This window comes from Coffea arabica, chromosome 11e (assembly GCF_036785885.1).
Source record: "Coffea arabica cultivar ET-39 chromosome 11e, Coffea Arabica ET-39 HiFi, whole genome shotgun sequence".
NCBI lineage: Eukaryota > Viridiplantae > Streptophyta > Magnoliopsida > Gentianales > Rubiaceae > Coffea > Coffea arabica.
Window position 1 is genome coordinate 44,091,546 of NC_092331.1, and position 17,655 is coordinate 44,109,200.

Genomic DNA, 17,655 nt, shown 5'->3' on the forward strand with positions numbered 1-17,655 from the left:
GTCTCGAGCTACTCGATTGTGAATCGAGTCGAGTTTCGAGCCAATATTTTGAGGCTCGAGACTTATTGAGCTACTCGTCGAGTTGGGGGTATTTAACTAATATATATGTATTATAATTATAAAATGACTATTATGGATATAAGTTTTACGGAACTTACAATAAACTTTTCTTTATAATAAAATTTCATAATGGCAAAAAAGTAATAACATAATTGTAAAAAGACCTAAATAAAAAAAATGTCTAAAAAAGGGAAGAAAAGAGGAAAGTGTATCAAAAAATTGTGCAAATTTCCAGACTTTCTTCTCTGTTCGAACACGAAGAAAGTTGAGAAGAAATTCACTTTCTGTTCGAGGTACATCCCTACCAACCACTGACTCCGAGTGATTTAGATCTAAACTCTATCTCCGATTCTCCGTTACTCTCAGTCTCTCGTTCGTCGCCGACGCTGTTGCTTGCCGCATCTGTCAAACTCCATCGCCATCGCTACAGAGTGAGCTCGCCGCATCTGGTTACTGGTATGTCTGCCTCTGCTCTAATGTAGTCTAATTGATTACCGCATCTGGTTACTCCAATCATATTGTGATGCCCCCTGACAAATATTATGGGCTCTGAGTTTGTTAAAGACTTAAAGTTGGTGTCTTGGTAATTTTCGCCGCAGCTCTTCTGGTATCCTTTGCAATTATGAGCCACTGGAACTGGGACCCTGATTCATGCATCTGTAACACTGGAACTGGAACTTTGCAATTTTGACATGTTTATTGTGTATTTGAAGTATTTCTTTATGTTATGTTTGAGGTCAAAGTTCTTATAAAGTTGATTCCAGAATGTACTTTTCGTGGCAATAGTGCTGGAGCACAGTTTTGTACAATTGCTAAACCAATTAATTTCTGGAAAATTTTCGGTCATCTGGTGTAACATGCAATGAGACAAGAGTTTCGAGTGCAAAAATCTTTTGCATTGGTTGTGATTCTTTCCTGGTTGTCTTCATTAAATTACTCATTGGCTAACTTGGCCGAGGGGCTCTTGGATAGTGGTCTTGATATGCATCATATTAGTGGAATGGTACTATACTGCTGCTTTAGTTATGTAACAAAATTTATGGAAGCAAAAAACTTTGGAAGGAACACTAAAACAAAAGATACCAGCCTGCAAGGGCCCCTGTTTTCTGGATATTATGGTTGATCTTCAGGTCTACCAGACTGTTGGAATGAACCTACATTAGGTCTAGATTAAGAGTTAATTCAATACATGCAAATAAGTTTAAGCCAATTTTTGTGATTAATTATTTTGTGTAACCTGCTATACTTGTCCCGCATGGTCTGTTTCCTTTGTTCTATTAATTTCTCAGATAGTTGATGGAATAATTTTTTTCTTTTCTTATCTTCAATTTTCCATCCATGCCTCTCATTCTTATGAATTGACAAGTTTATTAATGTTATTTATAAAACTGTAACAATTTCTTTGCTGATTTTTCTTTTCTTTTTCCAGAAATTTTCCATCTATGCCTCTCATTGCTTATTCTTTTTCTTTTTCTGCTCCTTCTTAGACCATACTTTGTTGTTTTGGATGTCTTACCACCTTCATGTCTTCTGAATCCAGTCGGGCAGAATCTTTGTCAAGAAAATGCAAAGTGGCACTAGACATTCAACGAGTTACTCAAGATTAGAAGACAAACCATTTCTGAACCAGGAATTTATTTTTCTGACATGTTCTTGTTTAAATCAGCTTTCTTTAGTTAGTAATTAGTGATATTTGTGGGGAAAAGGAATTTCTGGATAGATCTTGGCATTGGTTTCTTGAATTGAGCTTGAGGTAGTTGGGATATTGTGGCTGTTTGAGATAATTGTTTGTCTCTCAATCTGGTGGCTCAGCTCATGTTTTGCTGTGTTTTGGAATTTTGTGGGGAATTTTGGTTAGTTTGGGTACTTTCGCAGGACTTTGGGGTGTTAAAGATGCTAACTGTGGGAGGTAGAATGTGGATACGTTTGGTTGTATTTGTATCAATGAATCATGGATTTTATGCGTCATTTACTCCAACTGGTAGCTATTTGCTTGCCTGTGGATCTTCCCAAAACATCACCTTGATTATATGCCTCATTTTTTGGTCGAGTCGAGTCAAAAAGCTTGATTAGACTTGACTTGATAAGGCTTGATTAAAGGTCGAGCCTTATCGAGTCGAGTCTCGAGTTTAAAGCGAGTTCCTCGAGTCAAGTTTCGAGTATCGATTTTTTGTACTCGATCAAGCTCGAGCCAAGCTCGAGCCTAGGGATAAATGAGTCGAGTCGAGCTCGAGTATAGCAATACTCGAGCTTGACTTGGCTCGATTACATCCCTAGTGGGCAATAGGTTAGCTAAAAATTTTAATAGGTTTTATTCCTCTCCCACTCTTCTCTCTTAATCTAACCTAGCTTCCCCTTTTTCTAGTGATTAGAATGGGTTAAAATTTTCCCATCAATTGCAAAATTTAGCCAGCCTTTACTCTGAACCTTACTTCATCACCTCAATTCCCTCTCTTCATTACAAAGGATCAAATTTTTGTGGAGAATTTTCTTGTCCTCTTTGTATTTCTCTCAACCCTCACTTTCGGAATATTTAATCAGCTTCGACGGTCTCACTATTAGTCCTTTCCCACCCATCCCTAATATGTAGGTTCATGTTAAAATTAATTAGCATCGTCATGTTTCTGATTTTTATTTGCTTTATTTTTAATTTCTATTGTGTTCCTCTCAAATAAAAACTGATTATTAGTAAATTAAATTTGATTCTGAGATGAGAAAAAAAGGGGGCTAAGGTTACTTGCTAGGTATTCCATTTGCAAGCTTCTTGAGAATTTTTTGGTTCACATGTATGTTAAATATGTGCTGATTCTACAACGCTTTATCATTTGGTAATTTGCGAAATGCTAATAAAGACTATAAGTGTGGCTAGTGGATTTGCCTAGAAACACAGTAGTTATTTGGTTTTTAGCAATTGTTGATACCAATATTGATATCTTTGTTTAAGATTGAAGAATTGTTGTTAGTTCTATTCGTTTACGCAATATAAAGAAATGGGTCAATAAAAAGTCTATTCATGTATGCAATCCTTATACATTTTCAAAGGAACCAGGTTTCTTGCTAATGATGTCTTTAAGTGTGTCTAGTGGATTTACCAAGAAGCTTAGTAGTTGATTTGGTTTTTAGCAATTACCAATATTGATATCTTTGTTTAAGATTAAAGAATTGTTATTAGTTCAATTTGTTTACACAACATAAGAAATGGGTCTATGAAAAGTCTATTTAAATATAGAATCCTTGTGCATTTTCAGTGGAAGGTTCCTACTTAGTTCTTGAACATATTTGAAACGGTAATAAAATGATATTATGTAATTTTGTTAGATTATGAGCTTCTTGATTGGTTATTACTTATGTCAAGCCTACATCTAAACATATATAATATTTATGAAAACCTTAGAATTCAAATTCATCTAAAAACCCCAAATCTTAAAATTTTATGGTCCTATGGTCTTGTGGTCAGTGTAAAGCTTAATTAGAGCCTGTAGTCTTTTATTGATGCCACAATAGCACTTGATTTCCACCCTTTGGAAAATGTGCAAGTAGCTACTTGTTGAGGTGTCAACTTGGTTTTTGACTTGTTAACATTTGCATTATTGGTATTGAACTTGATATAGAATGCTTTGCCTGTAGGATTTTAATGCAAAGTGCATCTTACATACATAGCATATATCAAAGCTGCTTTAAGTTAAAATAGAAAAGAAAGGTGAGCAGAAAAAGAATTAGTAGAACTTGAAAAGTTAGTAGCAAGAAGAATTAAATTAAGAGTTGCTCTATAACTAAAGCAAGGATATGGTAATTAATATATGTTCTCATTTGTTATGGATAACTACATACATGATGATTGTTAAAATGGCACTTGCTGTACTTGTGTAATTTCTTTTCTTTTTGCTTTTTCTTTTATGTACACCCGTTATACCTCAAGATGATAATTCAATTTTTTGGAGATTGAACTATATATAGTGGTACTGGAAATTGCTTATAAATGTTTATGTTTATGAAACTCTTTCGTTTAGTTATCAATCTATAATATGATTTTGTGCATTTTCTTTTCAATCAATCCGATTAGAAGGTAAAGCTTCTTGGTAATATTGGAAGGAGCTCAAATTTTCAGTTCGGCTAGTACTCCATACAAACTTAGTTGTTCTTTATTGTCTAAGAATGATTAGTGAAATTGATATCTATGACTATTACATCATATGCCGACATGTTTGTGATGCAAGTATGCAGTAGTTTTCTAATATGTTACAAATTTTCATTTTTTCTGAAACTTATTGGAGTATAATAAGAGTTGGATGAATTTTTCAAGAAAAAGTGAAAAGTACAATACAGGACTTATTATATTCATAAATTGGCAAACTCTTGACCATCAAGATCCAGAATTTGCTAAAGATTGTCGAAATGTCAGATTGGGGTTAGCATCTGTTGAATTTAATCAATTTAGAAACATGAATCCTTCACACAGTACTAGGCCCGTGGTCTTGGTGCCTTACAATTTACCTCCATGGATGTGCATGAAACAACCATATTTCATGTTATCATTGTTGATACTTGGACTGTATTCTCCTGAAAATAACATTGATATATATATCTACAACTTCTGATTGAAGAGCTGATTGAGTTGTGGGATGTAGGTCTTCAAACTTATGATGCATCAAAAAATAGAATTTTCAGTTGTATGTGGCATTGATGTGGACAATTAGTAATTTTCTAGGATATGCAATGCTGTCAAGGTAGAGTACTAAAGGTGAATAAGCATGCCCTGTTTGTCACAAGTTTATTCGTGCACGGCAGCTAAGGCATGGTCTCAAACATTGCTACTTGGGCATTGTAGATTTTTAGATGGTAAACATAAGTTTGGGAAGGATAGCAATTCTTTTTATGTTTCAACTTTTTCCTTATCCTATTCTTTTTTCTTTTCAATGTATTTGCTAAATACATCTTCTGTTTTGCAATTGATCAAGGGTATGTTTCTCATAGCTATGGTTGCTGATTCCAGTTTAGGCCAATCTTATTTTTTTTTTACCTATATATTATTTAAAGCTTCTAAATTTTGCTTTTGTCACATTTTCAATTGATTTGTGTGATAAGTTTTATTTTTTTTTCATTTAAAAGGTTAAAAGATTAAATTTCATGGGTAAAAGTAGCTAATTGATACAATTTGACTTGCTATATTTGTCAAATAGATTGCATTCATCTTCCAAAACCAAGTTTTATTGTGAAACTTTTGGACCAGGAATGTACTAATATATGGCTCGTAACCTCACGAATTATTTCATTATCTCTGGCATTGATACTCTTGCATAGTGAAATAGGAGATAAACAAATCACTCTAATGTCTTTTTTGTGCTAACATCCTTAAGAATTCTGTTGTTTTATCATGTTTTGTTCTCTTTTTTTCCCCTAATGTTTGCATATATGTTCTTTCAATTTATTTGTTAGATTCTTCTTCTTCTTCTTCTTCTTCTGTTTTTCCTCGCAATTATCTTGCTGGAATCTTGGTTTTTGACAATCTTTGCTTGGCCACGTTTATTGTTCGGTTGATAGAAAAAGTTATCGGAACTAAACCTTTGAAACATGAAGGAAAATTAAGAAAGTCTTGGGTTTTACACAATAGTTTGAGGCTCTCTGCTCAAGCACAAAGGGTTTCTAGAAGTTATTAAGGTTTAAAACAAGGTAATTCCTATTTTTTTTAGAGCAGAAAAAAAATGGAAATATTACCATGATGCTTGTTTCATTATATGCTTTTGACTGCTGAAGCAATACCAAGTATATAGGTAAACTTCAAGTATGTCCATCCCTGTTGCAACATTTACTTGGACAGTTGGCAAGCAACCTGGTAAAAGTTGAATTTCAAGGGATGGGCAATATTGAGCATCAGCAGTTAAGTACACAAAATGCCCACGACCAAGATAAATGGATGTATTTGAACAGAATGATGTTTTGTGATAAAATCATATAATTTTCATATCTATCAAAAAAAGCTTTGCTTCGTAGCTGGCTGCATTTTTTCTTATGGATGCTTTATTTGATTTTGATGCTTTCTAAGAACAGCTGCTACAAATTTGCCCTTTTTTCCTTTTGCTATGGTATATTCTTTATACTCTTGAATGATGGCAACGTTGCAAGAATTTTTTAAGGTAGTAGTTGAAGAATCAACTTGTAATTACATTCGTCATCTACACCTTAAATGGTATGTTTCCCTTTTTCTCATTTCTTCCTGAGATTTTTCTTTTGGCTTTTCTTAAGCTCTTAGTTTATTTTCCTTTTTTATTTACTTTGGGTTTTTTATCTCCATACATCTCACCTGTGGAGTTTAAAATTTTCCCTTTTCTTTCCATACATCTCAAGGGTGGGGATTGTTTTGCTGTTAGTTTGATTTCTCTTTGGCTCAATGTCATATATTCCCTCCTCTTCTACTCAATAACTACATGAACTATTATTATGAGCAATTGATGAAGTTCTTGTGATTTTGTGTTTTTCTCCTCTCTATTAATCTTTTCTTGCCTTTTAAAAGATTTTGATTTCTTCAAATAAAAAGAAGAGAGCCAAACCAAATACTTGGTTAATTGGTCAATTATTAGGAGACGTGACTCGCTACTCCATGGTGAACATTTTGAAAGTCTAGCAAAAGCTTTCTTTAGTTAATACTTTATGTTCTTGTCTGTACATACAAGGAAAAGGCAAAAGTTAGACCGGATAAAAAAGAAGCAACCTCACCTACGGCTCATGTAATTCGTCGATGAACGTCACGATTCTCAGATAGGCCTGTCAATCGGGCCTAATGAGCCGGGCTTTGATGAGTTCAAGTTCAGCTCATTTAATTTGAAATATTTTCGGGTTTCGGGTTATGAGTTTCGGATTCGTAAATGTGAAGTTCATACTCAACTCACATAATATTCGGGTTGTGAGCCTTAATCGGGCTTAGCCCAAGCTCACTTATTACTCTTTAATTTTCTTAATATAATTACTATAACTATTAAGTTGTAAAACTAATTTAACATTTACAAGACTATAATATTAAAACTAAACATGAACAAATAATAGTTCTTAAAAAGTATATAAACCAAAAAATTTTTCAACAATACTTATATTTAATCCATTTAAAATGCATGACAAATAGGAATAAAACATGCAATCATAAGCCAATACATCTTTAAAAGTTGAAACTTTTTTTTATAATCTTGTGATTTAAATCCAAATATGCTTGATGATTTTGTGTTTGTAGACCAAAAAAAAATCAACCAATAATATGCTAATACAAAAATTTACTCAACCAATAAGAAAAATTAGAGATTTAGTTATGCATTACTAATATTGGCTCTCAAGAAAGCTCATGAAAGAGTCTTTAGATGTATTTTTGTGTTTTGTAATTTATATATATATTTAGTATTTAGTAAAAATATATTTGGATATATAATTATACATAATATCAAAATATAAATATTATATATATAGGTAATTAAAGGGTCGGACCTATATCGGGTTTGAGTCTAATAAGGCCCAAGCTCGGCTCACATTTAATTTGAGCCTAATTTTTAGGCTCAAACTCAGACCGGCTCACTAAATGATCGGGCTCATCGGGCTTTCTGTCGGGCCGAATGAGCCGAGCTCGGGCTGGCCCAGCCCCATTGACAGTCCTATTCTCAGAGTCATTCAAGTTTGGTGGATGAACCTCACATAAGGAATTTTCCAAACATTGTTGTTCTCAATTAACTCATCACCATCATAATTATCATCATATAAGCTTTCATCAGAGGTGATCCAGTAGTAGTCACTCTCACTGCTACTGCTACCATAACCACCGTCATCGTCATCGTCGTCTTCATCATCATCTCCTTCTTAATGTTGTTTCTTGGAAACCACATTTTTAAGTGACCATTGTGCCTTAAACAACACATTGTACCTCGACCAGGAACAATCACCTCTTCCTCCAAAAAAACGTGGCATTATTCATGTCAAGCATATAGTAATTTATGTGCGTACCTTCATTAAAAGAGATAAGCAAGAAATTGGTGGTGGAAACAATCATGGCTTACTATACATGCATTTATCTGTGTGATCCAACCTCTGTCTCTAGAGGATTTTCGTGAACAATTTTTGATTTGGCATCTTTGACAGATATTGCACCATGCGCGCAATTTGTTGATGTTCTTGGTTGTATTTTAGAAAAATGTAGAGAATGGGGAAAACAATGGTGATAGCAGGTTGAAGCATTGCTAAAGTTTTGGGTCATCAGATGTGTGTGTGTGTATTTCAAGTTTTAATTATGAAAAGCCAAATGTTATTTTGAAGTTTACAATAAAATTACGCACTATAATTGAGGTACACCTTTGTTACCTAAACCCTTGAGAATTTGTCTGAATTTCCTTTCAAATACCAATAGAATTTGAATCCCCTCCCCCACGGCGGGGGTGGGGTACGATCCCCAAACACAAAATAGCTAACAGCTATAATGTAGCAGCCTACAGGTAACTGCTCCAGGCTTCTTAAATCCAAATTTACCCTTTTTTCCCAATTAATGATTTTTTCACAACATTTGACCAAGAATTTGAGTTAGTCTTGACTATATATATTTTTATTTTTTATAATAGGCAATATCTACATTATTCCTACTCTAACAAACAATAAGGAGGACTCAACTAGGCAATGGGAGGTTAGAAGTAGAGGATCCCATCTTTTGACCAAAGGGGTGTATTATTGCATACTTGGATTTTATTCTACATTATTATTCCTAAACTAACACTTGGAGAGGACTCAACTTGGTCATGGGAGGCTAGAGGCAGAGGATCCCGTCTCTTGACTAAAGGGATGCACTACTACACACCCTTTGAATTTTACTACAAGTATATAGGTTTGAACCTCAGACTTGGAGTCAAACTAGCAAGTGATGTTTCACCTAATGACCAGATCTCGTATGGCGAGTTGCTTGAGTCTTTGACCATATGCCAGAACTTCATTTTGGCATCGATTTATTGGAACCAGTTGGACAGCTTCGAGTGAATATCGTATGCTCATATAAGATGGAGTTTGGGGTCATTTGTGTTGTGAATTTAGGCTCTTTTGACTACTTGATTTTGGAGTTAAATTGAAATTTTGGCAGGAAATAAACGCTGCATGTGGTGCAAGTTGTTAATTTTAAGAGTTGGGATAAATTTGTGTATTTGTTCTGCTGTGTGGACTCATTCTGCCTTTGTTTTGGGGCAGGTATCTTTGGGGCTATCCAGGTATTTTTATTTGTGGGTGGATATATTTGTGCAATCTGTACAAGCAGGTGAAGTTATAAATGTGAATGAATTGACAAATTTATACTTTTATGTGGTGGAAGATTTTGTTACTGCTTAATCACTCTATTCGCTTTAAGTGAAGATACTCATTGTTTGGTAACGGCTACTAGTAGAGAAGCTTATAATGATGGTGAAATTTCTATTATGCCCTTGCATGCTCACCCAAGCCTTCCAATGTAGTGTCGCATTCACGTGGGATCAGATTAATTTTTTACTTTGATGTGGTGGTTTATTCAAACACATTTATAGGTCCCATTTTTGTAGTTTTGGTTTTGTTTTTGGCATTTCGTGTACTGTGCATTTTGTCTATTATTGAATTACATTCATTAGTTGTATAATTATTACAATTGTTGTCGAGACTAGGACTGTAAACAAACCGAGTCGAGTCGGATTTTGGCCTAATCGAATCGAGTCTTGCCTTAGTTTTATCGAACTTGAACTTGACGACCTGACAATTTTGAAGTTTGAGTTCGAGTTTGACTCAATTTTAACCAAACTCGACTTGAAAAAAATAAAAATAATTATTTTATTTTTATAAAAATAAATAAAATAATATTTTTTCTTAATAAATAATAAAATATTAAGGATACATATGTAATTTTATGATTAAAATAAATAAATATATATATGTATGTATGCTCGCGAGCTAACGAGCTTAATATTTTGAACTTGAGTTCGAGCTCGAGTTTGACTCGGCCAACTCGAACTTAATATTGATCAATCATGTGCCCCCCTAGCCGAGACAAATCCAACATTTAAAGTCTGTTTGGTTGGACGGAAACATTTTCTCAAAAACGTTTTCCTAATTTTCCACTGTTTGGATACAATTTGATTTGGAAAAATGATTTCTGACAGAAAATAACTTACACCGAGAGGGAAATAACTTCCGACTTTGTTTGGATAGAGTATTATTCTAAATAATTATTTAGAATAATTACTGTAGTACTTTTTGTGATGTAATAAATGTGAGATAAAAAGCTAGTTGGGAATATAAAAAGGCGAATTGAAAAATGTGTTTATGATACAAACGAAAAATATTTTTGGAAAAATTTGCTATCCAAAAATTTCCTTATCTATCATTGAAGTTATTTTCCTTTCTTAAAATCACTGCTTCTTCTTTTCCCAGCCTTCAAACGATTGAAGACCATTGCTTGAAAACCCATCGGCAAACTAATCCCTTCTTCGCTGGCAGCATCTCCAGCTCCGGCGAAGTCCCACTTCCAGAGGTAGGCTACTCTTTCAATTAGGTTATTCTCTTTTTAAAAATCAGCTAAATTATCATCTCTCTCTCTCTCTCCCTCTCTAATTTTTTTCCCTTTAAAAGCAGCCAATATCAACGTTTCATCCCCACTCTGGTAGCGACATCTCATCCCCATTCCTGCAACAGCATCTCCAACATGGACAAAGACTCCTCAAGTATTTCCAGAGGTATGATGGTCTCTTATTATTTTTTTTTCCCTCCGTTTTCCTTTGAAAAATTGTCTAGCATTACTGGTGTAGATTCTTGAAGTTGGATTGGAATGAATCTTTGTGGGTTGCTTTTGTTTTAGTTTGTTCTTACCTGATTAGGGTTACATTTGATTTGATTGATGCCAGTGAATTAATTTGGCTGCTGAGTTTTGGGGGTTTTATGATTCTTGACTGACAAATTAATATGCGCAAGCTGCGAGGGATGGACTGTGATGTTGTTCCAGTAGCATTGGAACAAGATAATTTGGCTGGTTGATTTTTGTATGTCAACTTCACATTTTTTTGGGGCACTTAAGGACACTATCTTAGAGTTTGAAGGTTTATTTGGTATTTGACCTAATTTTCAAGGATATAATGTGTTTCTTGCTGTGTTTGTGAGGAGTTAGGAAGCGAACTTTGTTCTATTTTTCGGATACCTAGTCCTTGAAGTATTTAGACTGCAAATTTTCTAGAGCAGTGTTGGACAAGGTTCAAAATCTTTGTTTACTTTATTTAGGCACAATCACTTTGACAGAGGAGGTTCAGTGGTGGTGCAAACACTGCAGCACAAACTCCTTTGGTCACACGGTTAAAAGGTTTGCTTTTCCTATGACAATCTACTTTCTTTGGCAGGCAAGGAACAAGTGTATTTTCGGCATCTGAAACCTTCAACTGTGGTTGTCGTTGCTACTGTAATTAGTATTTAGTGCCATGCAGTTGCTTGTTACTTCCTAGAGTAAGATTCCAGACACTAAAGAAACTGAGAGTTAGCAATAGATTGGGGCATTAGATCATAGCTGTTTCTTTGTGTGTGAGAGAATTTACAGCAAGATATAGAGAACATATTATGAGGTTTCGACTGATCAGGCCCTGATTATTAGTTGCATGTGTGCGCAAATAATGGAATTCCATGATTTCAAGTTCCAATTTCATCAACCTGCACTTAAGACCAAATCAAATCCAGACCCTAAACTTAACGTTACCACCAAATCCTCTAAAACGCAAGTCAAATCTTCAATATAGACTTAGACACCTTTCAAAAATATTGAAGTACAAGTTATCAGAAAATTTTGTGTATTTTGAAATATGCAGAAAGAGATTTTTACTTAATTGTCCATCTTCATGCTTTACTTTCTTTTGTTCAAATGGAAAAAGGATTAACACAAATTCTTCATTATCTTTAGCTGGGAAGTGAAACTAGACAGACTTTCAAGCTTTCTATGTTTACTTTAATTATTCCTTGGATAGAAATGTCAAATACATTCAATATCAATAATGCCTAGTAAATAATTTATATATGTAGAAGTTTACTTGACCAGGACAGTTGATGTTATCTGGGCAATAGTTCTGGTCAATAATGATGGGGTTTTGGACATTGATCATAATGGCATGCTGGAACAAAACATCCCTGACAAAACGTTTGCTTGGCCTAACCCATGATTTAATCCTTGCACCATTCTATGTAGTCCTCAATGTAACAGTTTTTACTTTCACATTCTGTACTTCCTCTTCTTCAAAATCATTTATTTTTATGCCAGACACCTGTCAAAAATATTGAAGTAAAAGTTATTAGAAAACTATGCCATGATCTTTTTGCCCAGTTAGATAGCTAATATTCTTACTTCATGGAAGGAGGAGTACTGACATTGTCTGTCTCTCTTACGGGGGAGCGACTATTAGTTCATGGCATTACTTGTGAACCAAAAAACAGAAATATTTGTAGAAGATTGTGATGAATGAGGTGATTTAAGCCTTGTGTACAAACAAAATAGGGGAATGAAAGTGGTAGAAAGTGACAAGTATTCTGTTATGGGTACATGATGTATCTTTAAACTACTGGTAGATTCCATAGCTTGTCCACCCCCGGAAAAGCCATTTCACTTTCTCCTGGAATTTCGACCTTCAAATTCTTTTTATGTATCACTTCTCCCTCCATTTTTCTCTTCTTTTTTTCTGTAACTTAAAGCAAAGAAAAAAAAATGTTGTATTATATGTTATTAGTGTTGCATAGAACAAAAATAATTGACAGAAATTACAACTTGTAAACTTACTTGAGTTCTGGAGTTGATAGCCAGCAGCTCTATCAAGTTAGTAACAAAGTGCATGGCTGGTTAGTCTGGCTTTGCTTTAAATAAAGGAAAAGCAAAGCAAAAGAAAAGAAAAGTAGTGGATAATTTGTCTATGGTAAAGATAAGACAGGTGGGGGTGGGACTGCACTTGTGTTAGCAGTAACTAAAATGATGGAGATGGCCATGCAACCATCTTTGCTTTTACATATGATGTCTATTTCTTTCTCAGAGGTGTAGTAATATTGTCCATTAATGTCCCAGCTACATTCATCACTTTATATAATGCTTCAACCACTCCACTGGATTTAACTTTAATAGAACCCTATGATTAGCTAGCTTCCTTTTTTTTTTACCCATTTTTTCTTTGTTCATGATCAAGAATAGGAATTCATCTAGAAATGTATCAAGAAATGCACTAGTTTCGTTTTCTTTTGATGACGGAGGGAACTCAATATTTGTGGCTAAACTCAGCAAGATACACCTGTAATAGTTAAGAACTGTACATATTACTATTTTATTAAACATATTGATTATGTGTATGATGTATCACAAACTATACACGTACAGAGTACATATTAATTTGTGCTATGTCATGAGGAATTTCACTAATCTATTATCTAGTATTAGTTCCAGAGTATACTGATGGTAATTTATCTGCCACTAACTTGGTGAACCATTTAATCAATCTAGATGCTGAAACAAGGCCTATCGCGCTTTTCTTTGCCCCCCCCCCCCTTCCTCCTGCTTTTCTTTCTGTCTTTCTCTCTTTTGATGTATGAGTGCTCTGATTCTCACAGTTGTAACTTTAATTTACTATCTTTAATTGCCACAGTTTACTTAATTAATGATTATATGCATGCAATCAATTAATAATTATATTAAATTTTCATAGATGAATCCCAGTAGTGATGATGATGAGAATACTATTGTAATTGGTGCTGCGACTTCTGTCCTAGCTGCAGGATACGCAGCTTTTGAAGCCTATAAAACTCCAGTTGTAATACCTAAACCACCTTTTGTTAATAGAGAGCGAGCTAGGGAGGATTACATGGATAGCATATTATATCGAAGTAGTTCCTATTGTATAGACCAAATTAGAATGGACCAAAATACATTTTTCCAGTTACTAAATGCTCTCACCATTAGAGGATTGTTACAGCCTACCATTCATATGTCAGTAAGAGAGCAGTTGTTAATGTTTCTGCAAATAGTTGCCTATAATTTGAGGTTTTGAGTGGTTGGGGGTGTTTTTTTTTGGGGGGGGGGGGGGTACTTGTATAGGTCAACTGCAACCATACACTGCTACTTTTCCATTGTACTTGATGCCATATTGAAACTATATCCAGATTTAATACAATTGCCAAATGGTGCAACTCCACGAGAGATCCGTAATAGTCGAAGATACTACCCCTGGTTTGCTGTAAGTTCTGTTCTTTGTATAAAAATTAATTAACTCAGATAATAGAAACTATTTTATATCTAATTTAAATCATAAATAGTACTGTGTAGGGGCTGTAGATGGGATACATTTTGTTGCAAGTGTACCCCTTGGAATTCAAGAAAGATTTTGAGGTCGAAAGGGTTACCACACTTAAAATGTGTTAGCTGTTATTTCTTTCGGCCTCAAGTTTTCATACGTGCTTGCTGGTTGGGAAAGATCAGCACACGACTCTTGTGTTCTTGAAGATGCTCTTACAAGACTGGGGGTCTTCAAGTACCCCAAGACACTTGTCTTAATTTATGTGAGTCATAATTATGCAAAACACCATTAGATTAGGCAAAAGTTTTTTTTTTTTTTTTCAATTTTAGACAAGTACTATCTTATAAAAAGGAGTCCAATAGGAATTTTACCCTTATTTTCGCTCGCACTAACAGTTATATTTGACCAAAGTCTTGACTCTTTTTTCGTTGAGGGGTTTATTTGCGTTAATATGTTTTTTTTTTTTGTCAAAATGATAATATGTTATTAAGGAGCCAAAGAGGGCAATAGGAATAGTTTAGGGACCAGGTGGATAGTTTCCTGTCTCGTGATGTTCCTTCCTCGATTTTTTACTTCTTCCTTCTGTTATTGAACTTGGAAACACCCTTCTAGAATCTCAATCAATTGGTGGATGTGTTACTGATTAGAGGATCTCTTATTTTCTCTCCAAAAATTGCATCTTCAATTTAGATTTTTATCCAAAAATTTTCAGAATAAGTGACTGAACTGACATGATTTTTGTGATATCAATTCAGTTTTCTCCTCTTGTGTGTTTAATGGCTTCATTCAAAACCTTTTCAGCCATGAATGATGACTTATTCAATCTGCGATCATAGAGTAGAAGAGCATCCTCATAAATTTGTCCAATTTTGCTGGCAAATTTGCATGCGGGTCTTCTCGTACTCTAGCTTTTGAGAAGGTTAGTTTCTGGCTATTAAATTTGCTTTATTTTATTGGTATTTATCGGATTGCGTGTTGGATTCTTGGATTCTCTCTGTTTTTTTTTCCTATGGGTAATAAACGATGCATAAAATTAAATAATCGATGAATATAGCTTTAGGTGGTTTCTCATTGTTTCTTGCAATCTTTTGTCAAAAAAAGAAAAAGAAAAAGAGGAGATTCTGATTCCTGAATTGACTAAAGGAGACTCGGGTTAGACTCAGGGTGAGTCCGATTCCCACTGATCATCTATTGTGTCTCGTCTGAGTTGAGTCAACTCAGACTTGGACGATTTGGTGAAATACTAAAGAACAACAAATCAGATAAAAGAAGCAGTAATTAGTAATTTTTTGGGTTAATTATTTTTGGGCCTTAAAAAAATGAGTAAAACATTATCTTTTCTTTCAATCATGAACAGGTTAATTTGCTGCAGTGATTTATATAGTAGTGCAGTTCTTTGGAGATGACAAAAAAAATTGGTGATCAAGCTGGCAAAATGTTTGAATATTTTGGGAGTTTCTTGAGAAAATGTATTTTTTCAGTTCTTTCGGTTGGACCTGTTCCTGATCACATTGCATTTATTATGGATGGAAATCGAAGATATGCTAAGAAGAGGAATTTGTTAGATGGTGCTGGCCATAGGTCTGGGTATTTAGCTCTCATGAACATGCTAAAATACTGTTATGAGTTAGGTGTGAAGTATGCTACAATTTACGCCTTCAGCATTGACAATTTTAGAAGACGTCCTGAAGAAGTTCAGTCCACTATGCAGTTGATACTAGAGAAAATTGAAGATTTGATTAAGGAGGAGAGCATGGTCAATCAGTACGGCGTTAGGATTTACTTTCTAGGCAGCCTTAAACTTTTGAGCAAGCCAGTAAGGTTGGCCGCAGAGAGGGCCATGGTTGCTACTTCTGGGAATTCAAAATCTGTGCTGTCAATTTGTCTTGCCTACACTTCCTCAGATGAAATTTTGCATGCTGTTCAAGAGTGTTGTGGAGAAAAATGGGATGAAGGAAGCGCATTGGAGTCAAAAGGAGCTGGAAATGGTTTAGTTTTTCTGAAAGGAAATGAGAATGGCAAGATCAAGCCTTCAATCGTAGTCAAGGATTTAGAGAAACATATGTATGCTGCAGTTGCACCTGATCCTGATATAATTATACGTACTTCTGGTGAGACTCGATTGAGTAACTTTCTTTTGTGGCAAAGTGCTAACTGTCTTTTATATGCACCCCCTATACTTTGGCCAGAGATTGGTCTTTGGCATTTGATTTGGGCGGTCTTGGATTTTCAAAGAAATTTCTCTTATTTGAAAGAGAAAACTAAGCTATCATAAGTTAGCTGGTAAGAGTTTTGTTGCTATTTTTGTAACTCATTATATGGTTTTGTTGATTGGTCTTTTAACTGATTTCCACTTTCATGAGACAAAAACAAACAGGGGACAGAATTTTGTATTAGTGCCCCTGTCCTCAATATAGTGATGACACATTTCACAGATGTAGGGGAATATGGCGTTTAGTTCCTAACAGGATCAGATATAGTTCTCCATGTATGGTGTTATTAGAATTCTGTTGTATCTTTGTTTTTGCGGCACGGGATCTATTGTACTGTGTACTTCACAAGCAGAAAGGATTTTTTTCCACTTTTCAGTTCAGCTTGGTGAAGTATTATGAAAACGAAAGAGTCCTTTAGCTTTTTTTCTTATTTTAATTGTATTTTTTATTGTGACTTGTATATTCTGGATGGGCGATTTGCTATGCATTGTATCCTGAAAATTTTGAAAGTAGATGGATGACACATAAAGTTTCAATTTTAGTTGCATTCTGTTATAATTCGTCTTGATACTTGATAGCCCTGGAAAATCTGAAAGTGCATATCTTTATTGAATGAGATATCTTTGGAAAATACATAAAATACAAAGCATGCATCAATAGCATTCATCAAGCTATCATTGATTTCTGTGCACTTCTGCTATGCCTAATTAAAATAGCATGCATCAAGAAGGCAATAGAGCCAGCGGAACAACACCTTGACAGCCTGCATACTATGATGGTAGAGTATGGTGCACTTTATTAGTTACCAAGCAAGAGAGTAACACCCATAGAGCAGTCCATGTATCTTTGGAGGCAGGGAGGAATGGAGCATTTCATTGTCCTCTTAGCTTGTTAAGTACTAATAGTGTATTTGGTATTCTACATATCTTAAAATAGTTCCTTTTTTGGGCTAAGCTAAGTGAAGGAATGGACTGAGGGGCTCATTTTGACCATACAATCTTTCGCTTTCTTTGCAAGCTTAGAACTCAGGTGTAGAGTTCGGTACGCCCTTGAATCCTAACCCCATAAAATTGTGCATGAGGGTTGCAAGTATTGCGTGTTTG

General features: G+C 34.7%; 1 protein-coding gene across 3 annotated transcripts; it reads left to right on the forward strand.

Annotated features, from left to right (window-relative positions):
- The first annotated feature begins 264 nt into the window (after positions 1-264).
- LOC113719601 (dehydrodolichyl diphosphate synthase CPT3) lies at positions 265-16,982 on the forward strand. Of its 3 annotated transcripts, XM_072072538.1 has the most exons (5): positions 265-10,567; positions 10,669-10,769; positions 11,308-11,386; positions 15,141-15,258; positions 15,821-16,982. In XM_072072538.1, the coding sequence occupies exon 5, from the start codon at positions 15,862-15,864 to the stop codon at positions 16,612-16,614; it is 753 nt and encodes a 250-aa protein (XP_071928639.1). In that variant the 5' UTR covers positions 265-10,567; positions 10,669-10,769; positions 11,308-11,386; positions 15,141-15,258; positions 15,821-15,861; the 3' UTR covers positions 16,615-16,982. The 3 variants fall into 3 exon arrangements, with proteins under 3 accessions (XP_071928639.1, XP_071928637.1, XP_071928638.1); XM_072072536.1 differs by lacking the exon at positions 11,308-11,386 and having other exon boundaries at positions 15,697-16,982; XM_072072537.1 differs by lacking the exon at positions 11,308-11,386.
- Positions 16,983-17,655: the final 673 nt, after the last annotated feature.